Consider the following 13,880-nt stretch of genomic DNA (forward strand, 5'->3'; position numbering starts at 1 on the left):
CTACTCAGAAATTCAGGGTGAGCTTCTGATTTCATCAGATATGATATTCCTTGTCAGGGATACATCTGTGAAATATAAAACTGGTTAAGCAAAGTTAATTTTAATAATATCATATATCCCCTTGAAAGCAGAAAACTGAAAAACAGTTTTATCCTTGTAGAGATAAACACTAATTAAATTTTGAGATAATTTAGACTAGTTATTTTCTTCTCTAAGTTAAATTAGAAGTTATTAGCGTTTTCACTAATACTGATAATTGATAGAAAAGGATAAAAAAGAGCAGCAACATGGATGCAACTAGAGATGATCATACTAAGTGAAATTAAGTCAGAAAGAGAAAGACAAATACCATATGCTATCACTTCCATGTGGAATCTAAAACATGACACAAATGAACTTATCTGTAAAACAGAAACAGACTCACAGACATAGAGAACAGACTTGTGGTTGCCAAGGGGAAGGGCGTGAGGGGAAGGGATGGAGTGGGAGTTTGGGGTTAGTAGATGCAAACTATTACAGATAGAATAGGTAAACAACAAAGTCCTACTGTATAGCACAGGGAACCATATTCAATATCCTGGGATAAACCATAACGGAAAAGAATATAAAAAAGAATGTATATATGTGTCTGAGTCATTTTGCTGTACTGCAGAAATTAACACAACATTGTAAATCAACTACACTTCAATTTTAAAAAAATGGCAAAAATAGAAAAGGGTGAAAAAGAAAAAGTTATCTTGTATGCTGGTGGAATTTACATGTCAGTAGGATAACAGCAGATGGCAAAGAAAACTTTCAGTGTTAATAGTGACATGATCATTGCTTTTTCACTACAATAAATGTAAGACTATTTCTTATATAGTTGCTAATATAGTAAAATCACGGTACTGTTAATCTTGGTCTTCTCGCTTTTTAAAATAAGGACACTTGGCAGCAGTAAAGGGTTACCCTGAATGCTTGACAGAAAGTCAACAGCAAGAGGAACAGACTGAAATACAGAACCTTGGCTCTTGGATTTACTGGCTGGAGGTGTGTAGGGTTGTCCACGTGCCAGCATTCATCACACATATGGTTTTCAGTTGCTATTATTTTTCTATATTTGTTACAGTTCAATACGAATTGGATTAGACAACGTTGGACTTAGTGAAGGCTTTTAAAACTGTCCGTTTATTCCATTATAAAACAGTGTCTCTCTGGAGATATTGGAAAGATAAAAAAGTGAATTTTTAGGTTCTGTGTTGTCATGTCATTAATTTTTTTTGAGAAATTTCCCATAAAATAAATATTCACATGAAAGAAGTCTGATTTTTTAATGTGTGTTTTCTGATTGACTTTGGTAGCTGGGTTATGCACGCTCAACGCAGCCAAGAGACCACCAGCCAGATCAGGATTAAATTACTGTAGTAGTTTTTTACTTTTGCAAGGCAGAGCTCTCTGATGATTTCATCAGTGACAACACAGAATTTAGCACCTGCTTACTTTACACGTGAGCTGGTAAAAATTCTTTTTTCCATTCAGTGCTGTCCGATAGTGCTATAATTAGATCAAGGGTTGGATATTTGATCTTTTAAATCCACCATAATGTCAAAATGACAAAGTGTAATATGAAAATGTAAACCCAAAGAGTAGTTTCTTTTCGAGGCTTTTTCTTATTCATTGTCTTTTTTCTTTCTTTCTTACATCTTTAATTTCACTTTAAACAGATATTCCAGGGTTAGACAAACCAGCATGAAAAACCATGTCACTAATATGTGATCAAAACAAAACAGTTTCTTTTAAAGAGGGATTTTCAGAAATTTTTATGGAAAGCACAGGTTTCGAACGTGGCAGGAACTAAATGAATATTCATGGGAAGAAAAATGAAAGAAAAGAGTTCCTGGGCCTCTCAGTCTGTAGACAGATTGGTAATAAATTAGTTCAGGGTATACTATACTTTACTAAGCATTTATTGATGCGTAAAGAGAATTTAAGAGCCTGCTCTGTCACTTGCTAGCTTGGTCCAGCTGTTTAAACTCACTAAGCCTTAATATTTTTTCTTGTATGATGAAAATGATATCACATCCTGTACTTGTCGTAGAGTATTCGTGAGGATTACGCAAGATAATCTATGCAGCTGGTTCATAATGCTTGTCAAGGAGTAAATGCTCCAAGATTAGCCATTATCATTATTATTAAACTAAGCCAGATTGAGAGATTAAAATTAAAGCCAAGGCAGAAGGATTCTGATGTGTAATTTACATAGTGCTTCCTTATTAACGATCTCATTTGAACCTCACAACAACCCTAAAGGCTGGAAGACCCTGGGACACCATCACTATTGGCTCTGTGACAACCCCTCAGATGGACAAAGGCAAATTTGTGCTCTGTCTATGGTACAGATACCTCCAGGCTTGGCACTCTGGTCCCAAGAGGTGATTTTTTATTTATTTTTATTTTATTTTATTTTATTTTATTTTATTTTATTTTATTATTTTGGCTGCATTGGGTCTTTGTTGCTGTGTGCAGGCTTTCTCTAGTTGTGGAGAGCGGGGGCTGCTCTTTGTTGCGGAGCACAGGCTCTAGGCACGAGGGTTTCAGTAGTCGTGGCAATGTGGGCTCAGTAGTTGTGGCTCACAGGCTCTAGAGTGCAGGCTCAGTAGTTATGGCACACGGGTTTAGTTGCTCCTGGGCATGTGGGATCTTCCTGGACCCAGACTAGAACCCGTGTCCCCTGCGTTGGCAGGAGGATTCTTAACCACTGTGCGACCAGGGAAGCCCCAAGAGGTGATTTTTAAAAAAATTTTATTTTATTGAAGTATAGTTGATTTAGCAATGTTGTGTTAATTTCTGCTCTACAGCAAAGTGATTCATATATATATGTATATTCTTTTTCATATTCTTTTCTATTACAGCTTATTACAGGATATTGAATGTAGTTCTCTGTGCTATACAGTAGGACCTTGTTGTTTATCCATCCTGTATATACTAGTTTGCATCTTCTAACCCCAAACTCCCAATTCATCCTTTCCCCAACCCCCTCTGGCCCGCTTAGCAACCACATGTCCGTTCTCTATGTCTGTGAGTCCGTTTTGTAGATAAGTTCATTTGTGTCATATTTTAGATTCCACATATAAGTGATATCATATGGTATTTGTCTTTTTCTGACTTACTTCACTCAATATGATAATCTTTAGGTCCATCTTTGTTGCTGCAAATGTCATTATTTCATTCTTTATTATGGCTGAGTAGTATTCCATTGTATGTATGTACCACATCTTCTTTATCCATTCATCTGTCGATGGGCATTTAGGTTGTTTCCCTGTCTTGGCTATTGTGAATAGTGCTGCTATGAACATAGGCACGCATGTGTCTTTTTTAATTATAGTTTTGTAGGGGTATATGCCCAGGAGTGGGATTGCAGGATCATATGACAACTCTACTTTTAGTTTTTGGAGGAACCTCCATACTGTTCTCCATAGGGACTGCACCAATTTACATTCCCACCAACAGTGTAGGAGGGTTCCCTTTTCTCCACATCCCTGAGAGGTGATTTATATGCGGCAAAACCACTGGAGGAGATGAAAGCAGAAGACACTCTTTAGACCCTCCATCTTCCTCAGTGTTGACAGAACTTTTGCATTTTATGACTTCATAATATTTCTATTTAGAGTGCATATGAATGCCACCTTGAGGGCCCCAAAGAAGTGATGTTATAACCAAAATTCTTCCAAAAGTCATCACCGTCAGTTTTCTCAGGTATAGAAAACAGAGAAGTTGCCTCATGAGAGGTGTAGGTTGAATGACAAATCTTGACTTTTTTTTGGTCTCAGCCTTCTAAGATGGGAGGAAGTAGATGTCTCCAGGTCTACTTGGATGTTTGGAGAAATTCAAGGAAGGGAGCCTCTTAAGGAGAGGGACAAAGAACCAGTCCGGGCAAGATCTGAAACTTATTATTATATTTGACCTTATCTTGAATAGAAAAGAGAAGCTCTTTGTTTAAAAAAGTTCTGGCCGCTGTTTGTCCTTTGGACTTCTGAACCTTTCTCTCATTGCTTTATAAAAACAACCTGTTAACTAACTTCGAGCCTGTTAGAAAGAAGTGCGCTTTCTCTGAACTCTAATGATTCTCCATGAATTTGTAGAGCTGGGGCTCAATCAAGCAAAGGGCTATGGCTGGCTGAGCTGGGGTTTTATTCTGACTTTGCCTCCAGCTAGAAGCCCACCACTTTTGGCCTTAAAGTGGGTTCTGTGGATTAGATCGTGGTGGCAGCCTCTTTCAGAAAAGGGCCAGAGAGTAAATATTTTTGGCTTTCTGGACCATACAGTCTCTGTAGCAACTACTCAGCCACAGACAATACGTAAACAAATGGATGTGACTTTGTGCCAATAAAACTTTATTTATAAAAATAGGCAGCTGGTTAGATTTGGCTCACAGGCTCCAGACCCCTGGAGTGGATGATGTAGAAATTTCTTCTATTGCTAATATTTCACGATTCAACTTGTTTTTAATAACAATGCTATTTCCCTGGGAAAGTCACCTTGATTATCCAAACGTCTGTTGAGTATGGAGTTTGTGAGGTACTTAAGTATTTTTTTTTTTTGCTAATTATTGCAGTATTGTTCAAAACAGCCAAGATATGGAAAGAACATAAGTGCCCACAGAGGGATGGATGGATGAAGATGTGGTATATAGATACACAATGGACTATTATTCAGCTATGAAAAGGAGGAAATCCTGCCATTTGTGACGACATGGGTGGACCTTGAGGGTATTATGTTAAGTGAAATAAGTCACAGAAAGAGAAATACTGCATGATCTCACTTATTTGTGGAATCTAAAAAAGCCGCACTTGTAGAAACAGAGAGTAGACTGGTGGTTACTAGTGGCTGAAGGGTCGGGGAAAGGGGGGTATCGTGGTCAAAAAAACAAAATTCCATTTAGAAATTAAATAACTTCTGGGGATTGAATGCACAGAATCATGATTTTGGTCAACAATACTGTATTACATTCAAAGTTGCTAAGAGACTAGGTCTTAACTGTTCTCACCACAAAAGAGAAATGATAATTATGCGCCAGGATGGAGGTGTTCGCTAACTCTATGGTGGTAATCAGGTAGCAATATAAATATATCAAATCAGCTCATCCTACACCTTAAACTTACACAGTGTGGTATCTTTATCCAGTTTTGGTATCAGGGTGATGGTCACCTCATACAATGAGCTTGGGAATGTTCCTTCCTCTGCAATTTTCTGGAATAGTTTCAGCAGGATAGGTGTTAACTCCTCTGTAAATATTTGATAGAATTCGCCTGTGAATCCACCTGGTCCTGGACTTTCATTTGTTGGGAGTTTTTAAATCACAGTTTCTTAAACTTACACAATGTAATATGTCAATTATATCAGAGTGAAACAAGTATTTTTCTGCATCTTCTCTTACCTTTTTTCCTGCATTATCCAATGCCTACCATGCGTATTATAAATATAAATTATTACCTTAATGTTATTCTGCTTAAGATCTCGTGTGTTTAGCATTTGTTGTTGTCGATGGGGGTGGGTGGGCAGGGAGCAGAGTGTAAGGGACTGGAGTGTAGGATGTGGGAAGGTAGGTTTGGTGTGGTCTTCTAGATGGCATGGCTGAGTGGGTGTGATGACCCAGCTGTGAGAACTCTCAGAACTTGGCCCCGAAATCAGGTACTCACAAAAGGGTAACTGCTTTTGTATACAGAGCTGGGAGAGTGTGTGAGGTTAAGATTATAGAAGAGCGTGTTTCTATTTAAGGGAAGATATGAAACGTGTCTCTTGTTAAAGAAATCAAATGGTAACTATGTGCTGTCAAGCCACACTCAAGAGGGCAAAGTGTGTTGGCTTCTTGCTGGATGACCCTGGCTGCTTGACCAGGGGGACGCTTTGTCCTCGGCCCTCGCCGCCCTTCCTGGGGGCTCCGTCAAGGACAGGGGACCAGTTCAACCCTACCCACTTTTAAGAGCTTCCCCTGATAAAAGAATATAACACACAGGCCAAACTTGAGGAGCAACACTGTGGCATATACTTACTCTTTATAAACATTATATTATTGCCACATAAAGCTTCCTTGAAAAGCTTGTAATTTCAAAGTGAAAACTTCTTGAAAGACCAGAGAATCATATATCATGATAGTGTGCTTATTTCTGTCAAAGAGTATTACTTTAATTCAAATATTATATTGGCTTTTAAAATCATGAAAAGCAGTAAGTGCTTATTTAAAAAATCTCCCTCTGTCCACACCCACTGACCCTCGCCTACTACTTGCCGGGTAACAAACGATGTATTTTGTGTCCTTTCTGACCATGTGCCTGTCTGTGTATTTGTATAAGTAGATCCACTGATGATGATACACTAGTTTTGCTTATTCAGGCTTCTGGTGTCACCAGATTCAAGTTTGTCTAGCTGCAATGTGGTAATGCTTCTGATAGATCCTGGATGCTTAGCATAGGAAGTAAAAAGAAACCTCATCCTTAAATGCATACAATTGCATTTGTATATTCCATAAGGAGGCCAGCTGAATCCAATAATCTGAAGTGGAGGTTTGGGTCTATTTCTAACACCAAGTTCTACTTTTACGTAAAATATTCAGACGATTGAGATAAGGGTGCTTGTTTTCCCACAGTCATAAGGCTAACTGCCCACTTAAAAATTTTACTTTCCTGCAGTAGCTCTAATCCTCACAAATGGTCCCAGGTGCAATGATTATATAAAAACTTGTCAACTATTAGATGTAGAGATATCTGAGTGCTTGAGGCAGATAAGCTGAGATAATATAGGGTTGTATCACAGTTAGATAAACCAAGAAGTCAATAAACCAAAAGAAGCATAAATCACTCCCTAACTCAGCTCCTAGTTGGCCCCCGAGTCTCTGTTAATCCTTGATCATTTTACTAGGGGATCCTTAGGGCCACTTAGAGCCAAGCCCATCTTCCTGACTCTCTCACGTGGCACCAGACACTTTTGTGGACCTTTGTCAGTGGTGTCATTTTGCTCATATGAAGGATGGACAAGGCTGGAGGAGAAAAGCTTGAGAATTTTGTTGAAAATTTGAACCATTTAAAATGGGCTGACACAAAAATCAAAGACTCAGAATGTAGACTGTTGTGGGGGAAAAGTTATAGCTATGAACTGCAGTTGACAAAAATGAAGAGCTGTTTTTCAGGCAAAGGAAAGTTTAGGACAAATGGAATCTGTTGTGAATGTCCCAAGAATTAACAAGCAAAGGAGAAATCTATGTCATGTCCCACTGAACACGGATGTAAATTTGACCTGTGTACCTGGGGGAAATAGTTAAAATTATAGCAAAGTCATTTCCTGATGAACACAGACGAGCGCACACTTTCAAAAATTAGTAGGTCCTATGAGAAAGTAGATTTTCTATGGAAGGAAACCAGCAGAAGAAAATATGATAGTACTGACATCAGGTGACAAAGAAAAGGAAAATTGTGTGTGTGTGTGTGTGTGTGTGTGTGTGTGTGTGTGTGTGTGTAAGAAGAGGGGTAAGGCGGAAACACAGGAATTTTGAGAGCAGTAGAATGAAGGGCACAGAATCTTATTATATCCTAAAATGACTTTTTTAAAAAGACCAAATTCATGGCTTAGAGAAATTGTGAAAAGTGATATTAGAATTCTAAAGGCCTTAGAATCTACTATAACGTTTAGTTCTAAAATTGTTTGCTTAGTTTTCCATGACTGTAAAGTTGATATATCATAATGTTGACTTGGATGATGAAGGGTGAAGTCACCAGCTGCCTTGTACAAAAATCTGATATTTTCTGCTTCACCATTCCCTGTGACAAGTCCCATCTTCCTGCCCCTAACCCCCTGTAGCTACAGCCAAGCCTGGAGCCTTCCCACCCAGATGGCTACAGGTGGATGGGGCCAGGACTTGGGACAAGGCACGTGGAGCCCAAGATAGAGCAGCTGCCATCAACTCCATGGTGTTTTCATTTATTTATTACTAGCTGTTCTCCCACATAAGGCCTCTGGCTAAAGCCCCTCCAATTTACATTCTAAATGGAACAGCTCAGGACACCCTCCCAGGCCCCGCTCACCTCCTTCTCTGATATGCTTGTCAGATTTAGCAAATACTACAGAAATCACAGATAATTCACAGATAAGTAAGTCCATGCAATGTTTGGGATATACTTACACTACAAAAGTATTCACTATTGATCTGAAATTCAGATGTAACTGGCAATCTGGATTTTACCTGGCAACCTTATTGTTTGAACTCTGGAACCCCCCAGAGTATCTGGGAAGGGTCTTAGGAAGGTCAGAATAGGGTATTTGGCGTGAAGAGCATGGCACAAAGACTGAGTAAATTGTCTCTTAAAGGACAAAACACAAACTCCTCTTAGTTGATCTGAAAACGGCCATTCCTGAGTCCTTGTCACTTTACCCACAACACTGCTCCCTGTGAGGGGGAGGGGAGGGGGGCACCAGTTTTCCTTCCCTCGGCCCTTTTCTTTCCCTTGGCCCTTCTAGGTAAGGATCTGCTTTTTACGTGTTTAAGGAGCAACCACAGCACAGAAGAGTAGCTGGCAGGTGATAAGGCTGCTATACAGAGAACGGACCAGATGTGGGACAGGGCTGGGAGGGAGGTGGAGGTGGGGGCTGGGAAACAGGGAAACACCAAAGACACAGTGAGGAGCTAGAGGCGCAGGCAGACCTTCAAGCTACACTTACTTCACAGATGTAAACACACATAAATATGCCCATGAATGAATTTAAAAATGTGTTCCTTTCCTGAATCAACCTTATTTAACTTATTAACCTCATCTGAGGCTGTTCTTGCAAAATTTCCTAGTGAGCAGGAACGTATACCCACCTTCTTTGGTGGGAGAAAGCCAGCCAGGGCCAGAGCTGCTGGGCTCCGGTGGGGCGGCTGAGCCCGGGTAACATCTAGAAGCATCTCTTCCCTAATCCTGATTCGAATTGGTCCAGGAGGAATGCCCATTGTTTAACCTCTAGTGGTTTTTTGCAAGTTCTATCTCAATCCTGTATTTCTAGTTAGTAGGATTTTAACTCAGGTTTGAGGACCTATTAATTCTCAAGCCTGGGAAAGTTCTAGGCTGAATGATAACTGCTGATATTTGAAGCATCTAAAATGAGAATTGAATAATACAATATTCTAGCATAGACTTTTCCTTCTAATTAATTCATCATTTATCTTGACTCTTGGTTTGATGTTCTTTTTGTACAACTAGTCTTTATTGGAGTAATGCTGAATTCCATCAAAGTTAAGACTAGTTACAATGGAGGGGATTTTCTTCTTGGATCCAAATGCTATTTAAAAAAACACGCTGAAACCCAAAAAACAGCACATACACTGTCACACACACCATCCATGGCTACATTCCTATGCAGGTTCCAGTGTCATGGAAATCAGTGAAGCTCTTCTGTGCCTCTCTGACTAAAATCTGATCTAAAGACAGTGTAGTGGCATAAACCTAAATTCAGTTTAGAGGGAAAAGGAGGTGCTGTATATATTTAGATGGTTAGGAGGTTTTAAAATAATGAAATAAGTCTGCCTTCTTTGTAATGAAAGAAAACTCACAAACTGTGCAACCAGTATTACTGCATCATCCGTTCCTTATTTTCTCACAGTGATATTTTAGGTCTTTTGGGAGAGTCATTTTGTGGATATCTTGGAATTTAAAAAGCTTTCCAACTCTGTGATGCTCAACACTCAGGGTGTATGATTCGTGGCATGGTCACACCCCTAAAAGTCAGGGGCTGATGATGGAGAGTATGGGTTGAGTGTGCTGGTCCTAGGATGCTGTGTGGGCATCTCGGGAAGATCTCCCCCGGTGGCGTCCCTCTTGGTCCCATAGTTGCAGTTTCCTCTGTTGATACTACAGATGGAGATGGAGGAAGAAGGAGGTGCGTGAATGTGGCCGGAGGCTGGGGATAGAGGTGGGTAGCGAAGCAGAGACACTGCCTCGCTGGGCGTGGGTGGGGTTTAGTGACTGATGACCGTGTGATAACAGCGAGGGGACCACGTGCAGTGTCTGCGGACAGCCATGCCGCCGCCCTGGTGCGGGGCCAGCTCTGCCCACTCACCTGTGCTGCTCTGGATGGTCCTCACGGTGGTGGTGGTGCGCGGCGGGGAGGAGGACCTCAGCGACACGCACTCGTCGTCCTGCGAGCAGCCCTTCTCGATGGCGCGCACGTAGCTGTGGCTCCGCATGCGGAAGCAGCCGGGCATGGGCAGGTCCAGGGCCTCCACTGCCTGCGACTCCAGCTCGCTGAACACCGACTCGCATACCGACTCGAACTGCCCGTTCACCTCCATCTCGCTCACCTGTGGGAGAGACGGGACCATAACACCGCGCTCCTCTGGGGTGGAGAAGCCCCCTCGCCCTCTGAACAGCTCCAAACTGCATCTCCCAGGACAACACTCCGTCCGATTGCATTAAACTTTAACGCATTTTATTTCCTCTACCTCACAGACTGTAGTAGAATGGCATCTAGTTTACGATGCCAAACAGTCAGTTAAACCCTAAAGAAAAAGAGCTTTGTTTTTAGAATGCAAGGAAGCGTGGTGTTGGGAAATCTTACTCCAGCGTACGCCGAGGTGCTAATTCTCCTTATTTATAAATGCAGACCTAGGGGCCAATTTTATAGGCCTACAGTCAGAGTTTGTGTATTTCAATGAGACTTTTTAGCACAAACGTTTTAGAAACTAGTATTTTTATTGTGCCTTTGAAAGTGACTGGTTCGTCAAATAATTTGCATCAACTGAAGCTTAATGTAGTGCAAAGTATGGAAACAGGTCCTATATTTTCTGGCAAGACATCCACATTCTGCACAAAAATAGACCAAACCCAGATATGTCAAAATCTTGAAAGGCACTGTTGAGATTATCAAACTAGCTACGTGCTATTTAAAGAAGGTTTCACTTTTCTCTATAAAAAGCTGACACGGTCCACAAATTGTTTATAAATGTGTTTAAAAAATCTTCCAAATTAGGTCTTCCCTTTTTTGAGGAATCAGTTTTTATTTACTTATATTCCTCTGTACATAATTTACATTGGATCTGAGCATCACCTAAAAAAAAAAAAAAGGCAGACAAAGTGCTTCTGTCAATTTCTTTCTTTGCAGCTGATTGGATAGAGGTGTGGCAGCATTCTTCAAAGTTCTGCTACCTTCTAGAACTTCATATGTCCAATTTCCTTAATATCAAATTCATGAGTAATTGAAAATTTAATAGATTAAACTATAAGCTTAGAGCATATACTGAAAATGATGGCAATTTTTGCCTGTCTTTATTTTGTGTTATCTGAAGATGCAGTCCAAGAATGTCTGATTGCTTTAAACTTTAGATAAAAATGACCAATTACCTTAAGGCATATCAGATGGAAAAGAGACATGCATTTCTTAATAATAATTCTCTACAGTTTAAAGTAGTATTTTCACATACTTTAATTTGATATAAAACCCCTGCACATTTTCACATTCTCAAGGCTAATATATGTCCATATTTAAAAATTATGTATATATTATACACACACACATAATGTATGCTTGTTTTTTAGGAGATACTTGGAGATGCATTTAGAGGTAAAGGGACATGATATTTGCAACTAATTGTCAAATAGAGAGAGAGTGAGAAAATGAGCCAAAATCTTAATAATCAATGAGTGTGAATCTGGGTTGAGGATGTACAGTAGGTCTTTGTATTTTACACGTGACTCCTTTGTCATTTTGGAATGATTTCAAAGTAAAAAGTAAAACAAACTGTATATATATACACATATATAAAAATTATTATTATTATATTTTCCCTTATTAATCAAACATCACAAAGAAATAGTCAAGTATCTATCCCTGTCAAGGTAACAACTCTTAAACTTGGATTATTACCTTTCAGAGGGTATTAGTGTCCCCTACCCTATATTTCATAAAAAGTGAATCATAAAGTAAATACAATTCTGCAACCTGTTTTTACCACTTAACTTTCTATTTTATACTTATATTCATAATACAACTATCCTTCATTCTCTTTTAACTCCTTGTTTTTATTATATACAGTACAGAAAACCATGCAAAATAAATGCATAACTTGAGAACTGTAATAAAGCAAACACCCTTGTACCTACTACTCAGATCAAGAAACAGAACATTTTTAGGCACATAGAAGCCCCTCCATAGGCCCCATCCTAACCACAACCCCTATCCTCCCTCCAAAAGTTACTAGTACTCTGAGTTTTATTGCAATCACTGCTTTGCATTGATGTTTTTTTCACCTAAGTGTGCATTCCTGGACCCTATGTTTGGTCTTACCCATTTTTAAAATTTGAGATATCTTTTAATTCATTTTTAATATACAAGCCTCCCTCCATCTGTTTTTAAAAAATTTTACAATTTATCTATTGAAGCACCTAGAGTGTTTGAACTGGAAAGCTTCCCAGAGTGTGGATTTGCTGACTTCCTGCTCATAGAGGGATTTAGCATGTTCTGCTGTCCTTTGTGTTTCCTGAAATTTGAAAGTTGGATCCAGAGGCTTGATCAAACTCAGGTTTAATCTCTTTGGCAAGACTAGAGGTCATGTGTCATGGGCTCTCTCATCAGGAAGCACACTATGTCTGGCTCTCTCTCTTTTTATGTTGTTGATAGTCATTGATGCTCAATGCCTAGATCTGTTAAGTTTATTGCAGGTTGCAAAATGGTGATACTCTTGGTTCCATCAACTTTTATAGTCACTAGTTGGGATTTTTTTTAATAAAGAAATACTTTCTCTCATATTATTTGGTTACTCAGTAGGTTCAGTTCATATAGGAACAGCAGAATGTTTGATCTTTTCCCTTTTATTTGCTAATTTTTAAGAAAAATTTGTTCTGTATCTACCAAACATGACCAATTAATTTTAAAAAGTATCAAAATGAACTCAGATTACAGTTTTAAATCCACTTCAGTTATTATTCTTAGCTAATTCATCTGTCCCATCTGTGGCCAGTGGGAACCTCTTAAGTTGGCTCCTGGGTCCTTCTGACATGTAGTGGTCTTTGATAGCTTCCTTGGTATCTGGTAGGATAAGGTATTCAAAAGTCATCTTGTATCTTCATGCTCAGTCCTGAAATCAGTATTTTCCCAGAAAGCATTTTTTCTTTCAGTGGGAAATGGTATCACAAGAACACAATTTGGGCACCAGGAAGCTTTATTGTCATTGCTATGGGGTTGGTCATTCTTCCTAGGCCTTTCAGTGGGCAGAGAACCAGGTTATGAATACATCTAATTCAAATTCACAATGCAGTGTTTTTATGTAACTTCTTTTAAGTTATATTTATATGTATATCTTTATCCCATATCCCATAGAATTGGGATATTCTACAGTGATTCATTTGCTTTCTTCCACAATACAGACACAACAGCCTCAGAATAGCATCTAATACCACCACTGCCCATACCATTATTGTAAACAGTTCACAATCCGCCCCCACCTTTTTTTTGCATGTGCTCTCTCTATTCTTTCCTCATTTAAAAATAGCTGTGCTAGATTGACATTATCAGAGCACATAGCGTACATGTTCTCTCCCACAGTAGCTCTCCTTAACCTTAGTTTTACAAATAACTATAGATTTAATGCTTGCCACTATTTTTTTCATATACAAAGATGATTCTTTATCCAGCTTAGACACAAATATAGGTCAAATAGTTCTAGATGGCTTATATAGACAAAGAGCAGGCCCCCAACCCACCCAGCCCACCCCCAATTCTCCCTCCCCAGAGGCAACTATTTTCAGTTCTTCCAGTTGGATCTTATGCTGTTTGCATCCATATTGCCAAACACTTGCTTACATGAATCTCTTGATATGTTCAGAGACCTCTGATAATCTCTTGGTTTCCTTCCTGCCCTTGATGCCTCCCTCTTG

The 13,880-nt window shown here is 39.4% G+C and overlaps 1 protein-coding gene across 14 annotated transcripts in view; it reads right to left on the bottom strand.

The window, feature by feature from the left end:
* DLGAP1 (DLG associated protein 1) overlaps nt 1-13,880 on the bottom strand; it is a 312,230-nt gene that overhangs the window by 149,804 nt on the left and 148,546 nt on the right. For all 14 annotated transcript variants that reach the window (XM_057699892.1, XM_057699894.1, XM_057699905.1 and 11 more), the window contains one exon: nt 10,069-10,309. In XM_057699892.1, the coding sequence (XP_057555875.1) occupies nt 10,069-10,309 (241 nt within the window). The remainder of the gene's footprint in view (nt 1-10,068; nt 10,310-13,880) is intronic.

Source organism: Hippopotamus amphibius, chromosome 11, assembly GCF_030028045.1.
Source record: "Hippopotamus amphibius kiboko isolate mHipAmp2 chromosome 11, mHipAmp2.hap2, whole genome shotgun sequence".
Taxonomy (NCBI): domain Eukaryota; kingdom Metazoa; phylum Chordata; class Mammalia; order Artiodactyla; family Hippopotamidae; genus Hippopotamus; species Hippopotamus amphibius.